This window comes from Rhinolophus sinicus, linkage group LG13 (genome assembly GCF_036562045.2).
Source record: "Rhinolophus sinicus isolate RSC01 linkage group LG13, ASM3656204v1, whole genome shotgun sequence".
Lineage (NCBI taxonomy): Eukaryota > Metazoa > Chordata > Mammalia > Chiroptera > Rhinolophidae > Rhinolophus > Rhinolophus sinicus.
The window spans coordinates 40,427,710-40,443,728 of NC_133762.1; the positions used below are offsets into that span (position 1 = coordinate 40,427,710).

General features: G+C 43.4%; 1 protein-coding gene across 1 annotated transcript; it reads right to left on the minus strand.

The window, feature by feature from the left end:
• Nucleotides 1–242: 242 nt before the first annotated feature.
• Nucleotides 243–15,728, minus strand: LOC141568035 (signal-regulatory protein beta-1-like). Its single transcript, XM_074317254.1, has 7 exons — nt 15,659–15,728; nt 8,225–8,530; nt 7,831–7,844; nt 5,934–5,978; nt 4,852–5,170; nt 4,072–4,404; nt 243–446 (listed from the first exon to the last, which is right to left on the minus strand). The coding sequence occupies exons 1-7, from the start codon at nt 15,726–15,728 to the stop codon at nt 340–342; spliced, it is 1,194 nt and encodes a 397-aa protein (XP_074173355.1). The 3' UTR covers nt 243–339.
• Nucleotides 15,729–16,019: the final 291 nt, after the last annotated feature.

Consider the following 16,019-nt stretch of genomic DNA (forward strand, 5'->3'; position numbering starts at 1 on the left):
GAGGAAATAATCTAGAGATGGTCTCCAAGGGAACCACCCACTCAGCTGCCCCTCATTCAGCCCCTCTGCCCACTTCCCCCACAGAAGCCCTATGACGCTGTGGACACCTTGAGAGCCCTTGATATGGTGAATCACTTTCAGGACCCCACCCATTGCCTGGGATTTGGAAACATCTTAGTGGGATCTGTGAGACTCCTGAGGGTATTGAGAGATGTGTGTCACCTTCTCTTAAGTCACCATTGGCCCTGACCCTGTGTGACCTGTGTGCTGGCCCCTCCTCCTGACCTTTCCCCTTCTGGAACAGCCCTTGGCCTGCCCTCCCTGCCCAACAACTTACAGTCAGGCCCTCAGCTTCCTGTGGACATAGAAGGCAGAGACACCTACTGCCAGCAGCAGCTTGGTGCCAAGGAGGAAAGCGATGAGGAATTGAGTAGACATTGCTGGGCCTGGAAATAAGGGACAGGAGAAGCCATTAGAGAGCCGATTGTGGGAGACTATTACCAGGGGCCACCATTTACTCCATCTGAGGTTACCTGGGGTCACCCATGCTCTGAAGTTTTTGCACTTGTTCTGGGCTCGGGCTCAAGGAAGAAATCGGGGTAAAGATATTAAGCCCAGGGCTTACTTAGAGCAACAGCAGAGCTGCAGAGAAGGTTGGATTCTCCACTTCACTGGGCCTGCTCGGCCTTATAGGGCCCTCATGGGGGATATGGGACCCTGAGGTGTGGGGTAGGGACCTATGGATCAAAGACTCAGCAATCTTCAGTCCACTGCTGGGCTGCTGAGGACAATGGCAGCTACATAGATACTTATCCCCAAAATTATCCTGTCCAAACTAAAGAATGAAACAAACAAAAACAGGAAATTACATTCTATACAAAACTAGCTCCCAGTATTAATTGAGAAGATAATATGAAAACTGCAAAATATCTCTGAGTCAAAGGAGAAAAATCGCTAAATCTTAGTGCACAATCTGTCACGAGGCTGCCAGCCCACCCTCACTCAACCACAGGAAAAAGCACAGGAGAAACAGATGAGGGCAGCTAAGAAAGGGGCCTGAGAATTATTTGGAAATCCCTCCCAATATTAAACCCACGCTAAATTTGAAATTATTGGAAAATTGTCCTGCAAATCAGAGCTCAGATGTATATAGGAAGGAGTTTCAAAGTGTGGCTGATATGCAAGGGTTGGCAGAGTCCTCCAGACGCTGTGACTATGTTACCTCACATAGCATGAGGGTCAAGCGGTGGTTATTAATTTAAGATCTTAAAGTGGGGTCGTTATTTTGGATTATTCCAGTGGAGCCAATGTAATCACAAAAATCTTAATAAGTGAAATAGGAAGACAGGAAAGTCAGAGAAGGGGTTGTGATCTCAGAAGCAGAGCTGACTGATGGGGGGGTCCTTAGCCAAGGAGTGTGGGTGCCTCTAGGGGCTGGAAAAGACAGGAAGCTGATTCTCCCCTAGAGGTTCCAGAAGGAACTCAGTGAAATCAACATTGTAAACTTCTGACCTCTAGAACTGTAAGGGAGTAAATTTGAGTTGTTTTAAGGCACTACCTGTGGTAATTTGTTACAGTAGCCATAGGAACCTAATACAAGGAGGCAGGAGATTTTCTAAGGACTGAGGTGATTAAAGGGACAGGCAGAATTTAAAGTGCGTATCTTATGGGAGAAAGCAAGGAAGAAGGAAGAAGTGCTGTTTGACTATTGAAGTTAAAGGAAAAAGAAATGGTGGGGGAGGGAAATTCAGAGTTCTAAAAGGCAAAACGGAATCAAACACATTACAGGACTCAGAACATTTCTTCCGTTTTCAAAATGATCCAACAAACCCAAAACTCCACTAACATACCTGGATATGCTATAGTGACAGAGAAGAGGTTCATTAATGTGAAATATTGTAAAACACCCCAGTACCAAAAACATGACCAAGAAGATGTCCATCCTCACAGCAGGCCCACTGGTCCAGGACTGAAGTGGCCGGAGCCTCAGACACGGGCGGAGGTGAGGCATCCAGTGCAGAGGGTGCACTTGGCTCCAGCAGCCAAGCGAAACCATGCAAAGCATTTCCAGCCTTAGTACTTAGCAAGGGTGTCAGGTCAGCCACACTGAGAGAACCAGGAAGTAGCAGCCTGGTCTGAGCCCCAGCAGGAGGCAGAGACGGAAAAGCAAACCGAAGCCAGTCCAGACAGCGGAGGTGGTGGAGCCTCAGTTCTCCTGCTCTCCTGTTCAGTACAACCCTGAACCCTACGAATGACACCAGGTACAAGCATAAGACTGAGAGATGGAAGAGGACAGCAGACTGGCTGGGGACCTGGGGACTAAAGGAAGAAGACAGTGACCAAGCATCATAGCTGCTCTCTCCTAACTCCACAGGCACAGAAGGTGACCAGCTGTGGCATCAAAAAACAAAAAGGCGAAAATAAGTAGTCTATATTCCCACTTCAAGAAATGAGAAACTAAGGAACCATATCAACCCCCCCAAAAGCAGAAAAAGTGTAGTACAAATAGTAGAAAAACGAATGAAATTGAAAATGAGAAACAATAGAGAAAAACCATTGAAAGAAATTGGATTTTTTGACAAGATTAATAACATTGAAAATCTTCACCAAGACTGATGAATTAAAGAGGAGAAATAACACATTTCCAACAGCAGAAATGAAACAGTGGCGATCAGTACAGACCCTGTAGACATCAAAAGGAAAATGAGGGACTATCATAAACAACTGTACAGTACACATTTGACAACATAGAGAAAATGGACAAAATTCCTCAAAACCTACCACCTATCACAATTCACTCAATTTGAAATGAGTAATGTGAATAGTCCTAAAATATTCAAAATCTTTTTCAAATCCAAAAAGGTGATGTCATGTGAAAATTCTACCAAGCAGCTGTATTATAAATTGAAATTTTCAAGCAGCAAAAACAGAAAAGAAATTGGTGAAATTGGATATGTCCCTTTTGTTTAGGGAATTATTGTATTTTATTAAGTTTGGTAATGTTGTTTCTAGAAAACCGATGACCTTAATCACACCACAAAATTCCGACTGCATTTGCATTTGGATGTGGATACATGACTTAGTGGACACATTTATGCACCTTCTGTATAGCTCTTACTTTAAGGGCAATTGTTTATCCTCCCCTTCCTATGTTTACTCTCCCAGCAGGCAGCGACATGGACACTAGGTGGCCTACACTGATCCAGCAGGTAGGACATCACCATAGGACATGTTGGGAGAAACGTGGGCCTTTGAAAGGTCTTCTGTAGTAAAGACTCCTGGAATCCAGGCCTGATGCCCTCCAATGTTACATGGGAGAGAAATAAGACATATTTTCTTTGCACAAAAGGACCTCTATAAGGCCTTAGGACAATGCCCAGCTGAGGGGGAGCGTGTCTCTAATTAGCACATATTTGCTATACAGGCTGGTGGTCCCTGTCCTGTAGAATGATTAATTTAGCCCAATCACCTGGTGTGAGGACAAGAAGTTGTTCCCCAAGTCCCTTCTGTAAAACTCCACACTCACAGCGAGGTTGAATCAGGAGAGAAGATCAGAGATGAACTGAAATTTTCCTACAGTAACCTGGCAGGAAGCAATTGTGATTATTGTTGGTTCATTGTCATCAATCAGGGGACAAAAGAGGCCCGTGCTGTGGCCACTCATCATCACCTGGGGGCCTGGACCAGATGGAAAAGTCTAGGATGGAAAAGAGACCAGGCAGCAGATAGAAAGACCAAGGAGGAGGGCGGGGGGCGGACAGGGATGGTGAGCGCAGTAACTGTAGGTGAGGAAAGCAAGAGGCAGGGCACTGTGAACAGGTGATCTCCCTCCTTCCTTCTTTAATGTAAATTGATGCAATGTGTATTGATCTTTAGGAAGATCTAATAAGACACAAACCAATTCTTACCAGTGGTGACTCTTGGACTTGGGATTTGGGAGGGGAGGACACTTCAAAATTGTACTTTCTACCTATAGACTTCTAGATTGTTTTATAATAAACATAAGTTACTGCTCTTAAAATTAAAAATTGAGTAAACTTAAATCCTGGGTTAGTGGGGTGGAGGCCTCACCTGTTTTTATGTCTGACCCCTGGTCCTTCTGGTGGACAGAGGCCTCCAGGGTAAGGTTTTTGGTGACCGCCGGCTGCCCATCCTGCTCCACCTGGCAGGTGAGCACCACGTCCTCCCTGTGGGCAGATAAATTCACGAGGAGCCAGCTTATCTGGTTAAAGGTTCCGTCCTTGTTCTCTGTGAGGGTCAAGGTCGTTTCAGTTCGGGACAAGTTTCCATTCACCAACCAGGTGAGCTGTAGGTGCCGGGGGTACAAATTCTTCACCTGGCAGACAATGACGTTCAACAGGTTCCCTGTCACAGGCTGTTGGGTAACCTCCAGGGTGGGCGGAACTGAAACAACACAGGGCAGAAGCTCTGACCTCAAAGAACAGACAGATCACAGCGGAGGGCTCCATAACTTAGCTCCTCCCCCCACAGCGAGGGGACCAACCAGGACACTGCTAGGCATACAGCAGGTGCTTAAACACTGAGGGTACTTCTTGCATATAAATGAAATCACTCATCACACAGGGAGGGACCTTGCTCATTGCAGTTCCTCAGTAATTGGAGTTGCTAGTGGTAAAGCAATGAAAGTGCCTCCACAGTAGTAGGTGTCACGTGGCAGCTGCCATTAAACAGTAGTGAGTGACCAGCACACACAGGTGCCTGGTGATGGGAAGGACTGTCAGGAATTAGATTCCAGGCAATTCCAGGCCTGGAGCAAAAGCAGGGGGAGGTGCAGGCTTGGAGGTTGGGGGCCAAGTGTGGGCTCCTCTGGGAGGGAGGGAGGAGACCTACCTCGGATGGTCTCAGACAAGTTGGCAGTCCCACGAAGAGGAGGGCCCCCCTGCAGGGTGACGTGGTCCACCTCGCAGACCAGCTGAGAGTGAACGTCCCCCGGGGCCAGCACCAGCCTGGCTGTGCTGGAGATGCTGTAGGAAGCGCTGTCTCCCTCTGGGTCCACGGTGGTCTGGGAGGCTGGGAGCTCGTTCCCATCTTTGAACCATTTCAGGGTGATCTTTCGGGGGGAGAAGCCGTGGGACTCACAGGTGAAGTTCACTGTCTCCTTAGGCGGGGCCCTCCCGTGGGGCCTGATACCACAGGGGAGAGGGTTTGGCTACAAAAGGAGCATAATGAACAATAACCATGATTGTCATTATCACCACTAAGGATAAGCATGTGACACTGTTTAGAAGATTCTCACATGTTATTTTTAATCTTTCTAATAATGTAGGGAGGGTGGTGTCCTCATCCTCATCTTACAGAGGAGGACACATGTCAACCCTAAGTGAGGGGCGGGGCCAACATGCAAATCCAGGCCTGCGTTCATCATCCACGTTCTTTCAGGTGATTCCCACCAATCTGGGCCCAGAAACAAAATTACTGATCAGTCTCACACTTTGTCTTAACTGTTCCTAGCTCTCCTGAAACCCTCACAGACCCCTGGACAGGAGCTGTGATTACCACCACTTTCCAGACGAGGAACCTGAGGACTGAGGAATCGGAGACTTGCCAGGACCACAGAGTGATGGGGAAATAGCCCCATTGCTCCCTGGTGTCCTGATACCATCCTGCAAGGTTGTGTGATTCTCCACATTCTGAGGATGAGGACACTGAGGCCCAGCAATAAGAACTGAGTCACAACCTTGAAATAACACCTGACACGAGGTGCTACTCTGTGCCGGGGGGGTCACACAGAGTCCCTTATATCCTTCTAGTTCTCCTTAAAAGGAGTCCATGATTATCACCATTTGACAGATGAGAAAACTGAGGCTGAGAGAAATGAAGGGACAATCTTCTCACCCCCACTGTGTCCCAGGGGTATTTTTGGGGCCTCCCCATCCTTTCACATCCATCAGCAGAGCACACGCCCCACCTACATGTGCTCCACACTCACGACCATCCCCACTTTTCTCTTTGAGATTCTTGCCTTCAAGCAGTTATAGGGAGATCACCCCCAAGTTCCCAGGCCTGAGGACCTCTTAGCAGTAAGCAGAAGTTCTGGGTTTCTGACAACTGGGTCTACAATATGACCTTTTGCTCACGCGGGACCACAGCAGCCTCTAGGAAACCCCTCCCCCTCCTCATCCTCAGTCTGCAGAGTCAGGAACTCGCATGCAGGGTGTTGCTGGGGTGGCAGGGGCTCCTCTCTGCTCTATCCAGGCCACTGTCCCCAGGCTGCTCCTGCAGGCTGCTCAGTGAAGGAAAACACCATGAAAGTGGGGAAAAAAGACTACTGAATGCAAAATTTTTTTGTTAAATTATAGTTGGCATAGAATGTACTGTTAGGTGTAAAACTAGTGATTAGACATGTATACGTACGATATGATCACGTTACGTCTAGTAACCCTCTGTCACTGTGGAAACATGATATTTCTGACAGTATTCCCCATGTAGCACATTAGGCCTGTTTGACGTATTTATTTTATAACTGGAATATTGTACCTCTTTTCCCATTCACTGTTTTCCTCCATTCCCCAACAACACTCCCTCTCTGGCAACCATCAATTTTTCTGTATCTAAGAGTCTGTTTTTGTTCAGTTTTATTTCTTTGTTTAGATTCACATATAAGTGAAATCGTATGGTTATTTGTCTTGTTTATCTGACTTATTCCACCTAGCATAATATCCTCTAGGTCCATCCGTGTTGTCACAAATGACAAGACTAAATGCTTGGGTTTCAGTCTTGGCTCCCAGACCTGCTTACTAGTAAGTCCCCTCTCCGAGCCTAGTGTCCTCATGTGTATAAAGGAGCAGCAGATGCCCTCAGAGCCCTGGTTATGGGAGTAAATGCCATGAGGAAGATACAGCACCTGGCAAACTGCTGTTCCCAGCCCCTCCCACATCCCTACTTTCTCATCCAGGGCATGGTCTGGGCAGGTAACTTGGGGAAAGGAATGCGCACTCAGGAGGAGCAGATCTGAGTGGTGATGGAGCCACTTACTATTACCTGTGACTACCTGGCCAAGGGATGCACCATTAGGAACTCTTGTGATGTCTGCAAGTTCAAGACAAAGTCACCTTCCCTTCCTATGTCCAGGGATGCTGGGGAGACTGCATTGCCACACATCTAGGATGGATATGTGGTTATATGCTCACAAATTGAAGTACATGTCACCTCTAACCTAGCAGTGCCACTTTGACTGGGCCTCTTCCACATGATTAGGGTGACACATGGACACAGTTATCCCCTGTAGCACTGTTTTAATAACCGAAAGTCAGGAATAACTTATAACCATCAATAGAAGTCTGTAAATGAACGATGCTGTCTCCATTCGCTGGAGTGTTAGCAGCTGTTGAACAATAGGGAATTCTAGGTGCTAATATGGATGCTCACTTTGGGGCGATGTGGCTCATGGTTGGGACAAGTCCCCAATCACCTCAGGCCTTTGGGTCTGAATGCAAGGAGTATCTGAACCTTTGGGAAACGAATGAAAAGGATGAGTCTGGCTCTTGCTTAAATGCTTCAGTATATTAAGCTTTCTATTCTATGCCTACTATGTGTCAGGCTTTTCCATGGATAGAGAGTCCAGAGCTGGGACAAGGAGGAGCCAGCCTAAAATCAGATCGGACTCTGGAATAATCCCCTCATGTCCTGGCCCTGTGACCATGGGCAAAGCCCCTGTCACCTCTTGGCCTCAGCTCCCAACTCTGTATAGCGGGTAGGTTAAAGGTCCTTTCAGTGCTGACATTCCAGGATTCAGGATCCTGGGCCCCTGGTAGAAAATCCTCATTAAGCATGTTGCTTGCCTCAGTGGGTGACCCCTAAGTCACCCACATGGGGACCTCCTCCTGGGTGAGGGACATTCTAAGTCAACCCAGCCATGCTCAGTCTTCACTGACTAGGTGAGTTGGTGCCTGAACAATAGAAAGGTTTTTCCGGAAATACGTACAGTATGACACAAACTCTGGGCACCTCCTCCAACCTGGCTGTCAGAGCAAACCCTGAGTCTGTGCCTTTTAAGAATTTCTTCTCAGTGTGTGCGTTCTGAAGTTGAAATAAAGAAACAAGTTCTCCGTTGCACCTTATTCTTCATTGTTGCTCAAAGAATGGAGGTCATTCTTATTAACTTGTCTCACACCCAGGGACAAAGGGGGCTAACACTGTACTCACCACTCACTGTGAGCCGAATGCCAGCTCCAGAAATAAACATGTATTTAAGGTATTTGGCTCTGGAACTTCACACAGTAGTAGGTACCGGTGTCTGCGGGGGTGATGTTACTGATACGGATGGAAAAGTCCATGTTGTTTCTCCTTGTGACGTCTGCAACAGTTGTTACTCGAGGGAAGCAGGCTCCCTCATTTCCTTCCAAGCTGTAGATTAGCTCCCGGCCTGATCCTGTCTGCCTGAACCACCGAAGGGGCCTCACAGGATGCAGGGAGGTCACGGTGCAGGGCAGAGTGGCCGTCTCTCCAGCTATGACTGACACTGACTTCTCAGGCTGAATCACCTGCAGCTCCTTCTCACCTGCCCCCCCTGGAGGGAAACAAAGCAGTTATTTATTCATCCTTATCTGATCCTGTAGGTTTTGTCAAGTGTTTGTCAACAACAGCTTTCACTGACTGAGCCCACTCTGTGAGTGGGCCTTGAGCTCAGTACATGGCATGTGTCATCTTGAGGATCACTCACAATGAGACGGTAAGTGAGACTCTGTAACAAATGAGGAAACTGAGGCACAGAAGGGCTAAATGATTTGGCAGAGAGTGGGTGTGAGTGCTCTGTCCTCTCTTGAAGTGTCATGCTTCCCCAAATATTTCTGGCTCTCCACTTGCTGGCGTTACGGAGAGTAGCACTCCTGGAGCTTTGCATTGGGTGGCATGATGAGACTTCTTTATACCACAGAGTTGTCAGTAAAGGTGATGAATTATGTGCGATATGCGTTTAACTGCAGGAACATCTATGGATCAACTTTCCTCTTCCACAAAGTTCCACATGTTATGAAAATTTCTGCTCCATCAGCCTGGAAACTTGAGTGACAATGATGTGCAGAGTCCCCACCAAACACTGAACTTCTCGTGTAAATAAGACGTAAAACATTGTTTCAAGTGCCTGAGATACAGAAATTATGAATAGCGAAAAAACAGAGAAAATCAACAAACTATGAGAGATTCTTCAATAACACAAACTAATTCACAAAACTTCAGTTAGATTGATTAAGAAAAAAAGAGAACAAACAATGGGATTTATAGATGATGTAATACAGAATTGTACACCTGAAATCTACGTAATTTTACTAACAATTGTCACCCCAATAAATTAAAAAAAAAAGAAAAAAAAGGACATTCGTAACAATTTTACAGAAATAAAAAGGATTACAGTAGAGTACTATGAACAATTGTACAGCAATAAGTTTCATAACTCAAAGAAAATGGACAAATTCCTAGTAACACAGAACTTACCAAGACTGAACCATGAAAAAATAGAAAATCTGAATAGACCTGTTACCAATAAGGAGATTGAATCAATAAGAAAAAATCTGCCAACAAAGGAAAGCCCAAGATCATTTGGCTTCACTGGTGAATTCCACCAAACATTGGAAAACAAACAAACAAACAAAAAAAAAACTAACGCTAATCCTCTACAAACTCTTTCAAAAAATTCTAAAGGCAGGGAGACTTATTTACTTATTTAGAGTCATTCTGAGACTCATTCTCAGGACAGGATTATCCTGAGAACAACGCCAGGCAAAAGCACTATAAGAAAACTACAAACCAATATCTCTTATGAAAACTGATGCAACAAACCTCAACAAAACATTAGCAAACCGAATCGAACAGCATATTAAAAGAATTATACATCACAACCAACTGGGATTCATTCCTGGAAGTAAAGATGGTTCAACATATGAAAACCCAACAACATCATGTATCACATTAATAGAATGAAGGGCAAAAAACCACGTGATCATCTCATTGGCTTCAGAAAAGCATTTGACAAAACTCAATGTATTTCATGATAAAAATGATCAATAAACTAGGAATAAATGGAAATTTCCACAAGATGATAAAATCATATACGAAAAATCTATTGCTAATATCATACTTCATGGCGAAAATCTGAACGCTTTTCCTGTAATATCACAAAACAAGACAGGGATGCCCACTTTTGCTGCTGATATTCAACACAGTAATGAAAGTTCCAGAAAGACCAATTAGATAACAAAAATGAATAAAAGGCATTCAAATTGGACAGAAACAAATAAAACTATGTCTGTGTGCCCATGACATGACTTTATAGATAGGAACCCTCAAGGTTCCATACTCACACACACGTACACACACACAAAACTCTGTTAGAACTAACACATGATTTCAGCAATCTTGTGGGATACAAATCAACACACAAAACTCAGTTGCATTTCTATACACTTGTGATGACCTATCCAAAAGGAAATTAAGCAAATATTCCCCTTACAATAGCATCAAAAAAGTATCAAATGCGCAGGAGTAAATTTTACCGTTGAGATGGAAGACTAGTACACTGAAAAATACAAAACATTGCTGAAAGAAATTGAAAAAGTGATATATAAATGGAAAAGCATTTTGTGTTCATGGATTAGAAGAGTTAATGTTGTTTAAATGTCAATAGTACCTAAAGCACTTAACAAATTCAGTAAAATCCTTATAAAAACCTCAATGGCATTTTTTTGCAGAAATGGAAAAGCCTGTTTTAAAATTCATGTGAAATTCCAAAGGGCCCCAAATAACAAAAATATCTTGAAAGACAACATAGTTCGGAGACTCACACTTCCTGATTTAAAAACTTAGGGAAAAAATACAGCAATCAAAGTCGTGTGGTATTTGCATTAAAACAGATATACAGACCAATGGATTAGAACAGAGAGCCGGGAAATAAACCCTCATATATGTGGTGAAATGATTTTCAACATGGGGACCAAGACCATCCAATAGGGTAAGGACAGTGTTTCAACACAAGATGCTGGATTAGCCACATCAGAAATGAAGCTGAACTCTTATCTTACATCACATACAAAAACGAACTTACAATGGATCAGAAACCTAAATATAAGTGCTAAAACTATAAAATTTTAGAAAGGAACCACAGGTCAAACTTTTCCTGACTTTGGATTTGGCAATGATTTCTTGGATATGACATCAAAAGCGCAGGTGACAAAAGAAAAACATACATAAAATGGACTTTACACAAACTGAAAGCTTTGTTCAAAAGTTCTGCAAGACAAACAAATGAGAAACAGAAACTCATAGACACAGACAATAGTTTCAAGAGGGTAATGAGAAAAGCTCAAAATAGGAGAAAGAATATTTAAACATGGGATTTATATTAATACAGAATTGTACACCTAAAGAATTCTACAATTCAACAATAAATTAAAAAAATAACCAATTAAAATGGACAGAGGACTTGAATAGACATTCCTCCAAAGACGATATACAAATGGTCAGTAAGCACCTGAAAAGATGCTCAGCATCACTAGTCATTAGGAAAATGTAAATAGAAAACACAGTGAGATAAACTGCATATTCCTTACGATGACTATAACTAAAAACAAAATTAAAATAAAACCAGAAATAAGTGTTGACAAAGATGTGAAGAAATTGATACCCTTGTGCATTGCTTGAAAAATATAAAAATCGTGCAGCCACTGTGGAAAAGTGGTGGTTTCTTAAGAAGTTAAACATACCATGCATTTAACGATTCCACTTGTAGGTGTATTATTCCCCCAAAGCAAAGCAGCTACTCAAACAGATACTTTGCACATCTGTGTTCATAGCAGCCATATTCACAGTCGCCGAAGGTAGTAGCAACAACCCCAATACCCACCAACAGGTGAACGGATACACAAAAGGTGGTGCATATGTACACACAGTGGAATATTATGCAGCCCGAAAAAGCAATGACATTCTGATAGGTTCTATAACATGGATAAGCCTTGAAAATATTATGCTAAGTGAAAACTGCCAGATAGAAATGGACAAATGTGAGTTTCCTTATATGAAGTACCTGGAAAAAGCAAATTCATAGATGCAAAAGCATAGCAGTTATCAGCTGCTGGGGTTGAGGGCAGTAAAAATGGGGATTTATTTTTTAATGGGTACAGAGTTTCTGCCTCAGATGTTAAAAAGTTCTGGGAATATTCAGTGATGAGAATTTCACATTATAAGCATACTTAATGCCCCTGAATTTTATCCTTAAAAGTAGTTAAATAGTAAATTTTATGTTATGAATATTTTAGCACAAAAAATATATATGTACTAAAACAAGTATATCACTCCATATAGAATCTTTGAATTGGACTAAATGACTAAGGGACAAAGATAAACCTTGTGCCTGTAGATTGGAGAACCTGCACTGGAACAGGGAGATAGAACCATGAGGGAATCAAGCAAAGAAACAGCAGGTGTGATACTGAGGTTTATAACAGAATTGTGAGAGAGTCACCATATTTGGACAATGCGTTATGAGCTGATTGGACATGAGTTTAACTTTGGGCCAATTATCTAACTTTAGGTGCTAAATTTTCCAGTTCCATTTCACTGCCTCAGTTACTATCCAGTTTGTGGAGACAGAGAAATACAAAAGTTTTCCTTTTTATTTGGAGTGTCCTAAAAAACAGACTTGAGTTCTGGTGGCAGGGATATAAATCAGAGGAGGATGCAGCTGTGGCACCACAAATCTTGTGTTCTTTACTATTTTTTAGCTTCTCCTTGGCAGAATGTGAGCTAGGAGACCTACCCATTGAGCACCATTTGTAACCAATATGCCTCCTAAGGAGGCCACATGCTGTCATAGGGCAGGTCCTTTGGTGCCAAGAACATCAGGTGGTTTGTTTTCTAAACTGAAGTAGAAGATTCGAGACGGGGAAGCTGAACTGCTAGGACAAAAAGGTGAAGATGTGTGAATGAATTTTGGAGAGAGAATAGAAAGGAAACAGAGAAGGAAGAGAGAAGAGGGACTAGAGGGTTGAGGAGCAGAAAATTGCAAAAGCTCTGCCATCTGTGCATCTATAATTCTCACATTGACATCTGTGGCCCAGTGCTTTCCCCTGAACGCTGAATTTGCATGGCCAACTGTCCACTGACATTGTTCCTTGGATGGAAATCAGTATCTCACACTTCACACGTTCAAAACTGAATTCCTGAATTGCCCAACAGCCCTCTATATGTCAGCTCAGCCACCATTATTCCTCCAGAAGCTCAGGTTCCAAACACCTGGAGTCTTGCTCTCCCACGCCCATCCTCTGCACCAGGAAAGCCTGTTGCCACCCTTTCAGCTGTATCCAAAATCTCCATCCTTCCCCTGTCTCTGCTGCTCACCTGGGGCAAGGTACTTTTTCTCATTTGCATGAATGCATTGGCTTCTTAATGCAGTGGTTGCTTCTCTCTATGTCCTGTGGTAGTCTCTTCTCAACCGAAAGCAGGAATAATTTAAAAATCATGTCAGCTCATGTCAAGTCTTTCTTTGAAACCTTGCAATGGCAACCTTTTCACTGAGAGCAAAAGCTTAAATCCCTGAACGAAGCAGGAAGATTCTAGTCTCGGGACCTTTGCACATGCAGCTCACTGTCAGGGAGGCTTTTACCCCAAGTAACCACATGACTCACTCCAAACCTTCTTTTAATCTTGGCTCAGACTTCCCTTATCAGTTTTTCCTCACCAAGATTACTTGTTCAAATACACCCCACCTTATAGAATCCCTCGATTTTCTTATCCTGCAATACTTCAACTATTTTTTTTATTAACACTCATCACTTTTCAAAATATTGTATATTTACTTATATCATGTCCTTTGTTTACCCTCAATTCCCCCGTAGGACATGGGCTTCTGAGGGCAGCTACTTTGTCTGTTGTATTCACCAACACACCCCAAGTTCCTACTACTGTTCCTGGCACATAGTTTGTATCAAGTATTTATTTGTATGTTGTGTGCCTTGCCCAGTGTGACACCTCCCTGAGACACAAAGTCTATTTGAAGTGGGAAAAGTGATAGAAATTTACCTGAAAAACTGAGTTTCTCATGGAGATGACTTAGTGAGAAGTGAGAGCATCTTGTGCATATTTAGGAAGAAGGAGAGCCCAGGAGAAGAAAACCACAAACCCTCTTCTCCACACCCACCCTTCCCACACCCATTGACAGATGTGGCAAAATCTCATGGGATGTAAGTGGGGCCACAGGTACTTGAGAAGAGTGAGCGTTGAGGCCGTGAGCTCTAGAATCAGACTCCCTGTGTTTAAATCACAGCTCTGTCATTTACCATGAGTGACCTTGAACCTCTGTGTTTCTGTTTTCTTATCTAAATGTAGGGATGACAAGTGGCTGTACCTTGGCTGTAACGGTCACATGAGATAAAGCCCTAGGTATTTCCAACTTATCAGTACATGGAGAGTATTCAGAATTGAAATGTTATGACTCAATATATTTCCCAAGGTTTCAGCTGATATTAGATGATACATGTATCAATACAGATATAAATATGGATGAGGATATAATTACAGATACAGCTCACACATGCAGGAATCTCTGTATCGTTTATCTCCTTCCTTCTCTCTTTCTCACCTCATCCATCATGGAAGAGAGACTCCAAGATAGTAATGCACAAAAGTTCTACTCGTTTTACTAAGAGAGAACAATGTTTTTCTTCAGAGATTGGGGGAGGATAACTGGTAAGTTTGGAGCCGTAGAAAGGAGGGAAGGAGGCTGAGATACAGAGAAACTAAACAGCTGTTCATGTGACTTTCATGAAGACTGAAAACTGATTTTAAGAGAACAATAAGAAAATCCATTTCAAAATCCTGTACAGGTATGTGTATGTACATTCCTCACACCCACTCATACACACACACACACACACACACACATGGATACATGCATTCATATATATATATATATATATATATATATATATATATATATATATATATATATACACACACACACATACATAAAAGTGTGTATTCAGGTTTTGTTTTTTTTTTTTTAGGATTGGATAAATTATAATACATATTAGAAGCTTAGTAAAAATTTTGGCACATAGGACCAACCCAACACATCATAACAAAAGTGTGTGAGTAACACAGCAGATTTGAATTCTCCTGATATCACAGGGCGATGGTGGATGATAACTATTCTGTAGCTTCTCAGTGTTGTCTGATTTTTGTGCAATCAGCCTCCACTGAGAAGCTGAGCAGCATAACATGGTTAAAAGAACAAACTCTGGAGCTGGTTGCACTAATCTTGAATCCTGGCTGAACCACTCACTGCCTTACACAGGTGACATTGGGCAAGTCCCTCTCTCTGCCTCATTTTCCTCATCTGCAAATTAGGGGCAACAGTCATAGTTCTCACACAGGGATGTTGTGAGGATTAGACAAGTTAATACACACAGAGTTGTCGCCATTTGTTTTGAAGCATCATCTGTTTGCATTCCTCTGGTCACCATTGCAGGCAATGGATCCCCAGATAAAATGCTGAGACCCCTGATTTCATGCTCAGATAATGCCCAGTCCTTAGCCTTCTGTGGGAACACTGGGTGACACACTGTGTTTTCCTGGAGGCCCTAAAAGTCGAGGTGCAGCAGGAGGACCGGAGAGTAGGAGAGGGGTTTATACCCCAAGGCATGCTCACCTGTGAGTCCCAGCAGTAGAGTCAGCAGCAGACAAGGAGGGGGGTGGGGCCAGGAGGCAGGGACGGTCATCCTGGAGGTCTGTGGAGCCTGCTCTGTCCACATGTGGGCTGGGGGAACCGGACTCTCTGTTATGTGAGAGGAGCGTAGCCCCTCCTATTGTTATATAAGAGGAAGTGTCTGAGATGAGGGGAAATGGTGTGGCACAGTCACCTGCTACTAGATTCCAGACAGTTCCTGCTTCTAGATTGTGAAAAAGAATCATGCAGTGAAGGTAGCTACAGAGGAAGAGTTATTCATCTTACGATTTCAGAGAGACTTGGACAATCCCACAGGAAATAGTGCTTCATCCCCAACAGGGGG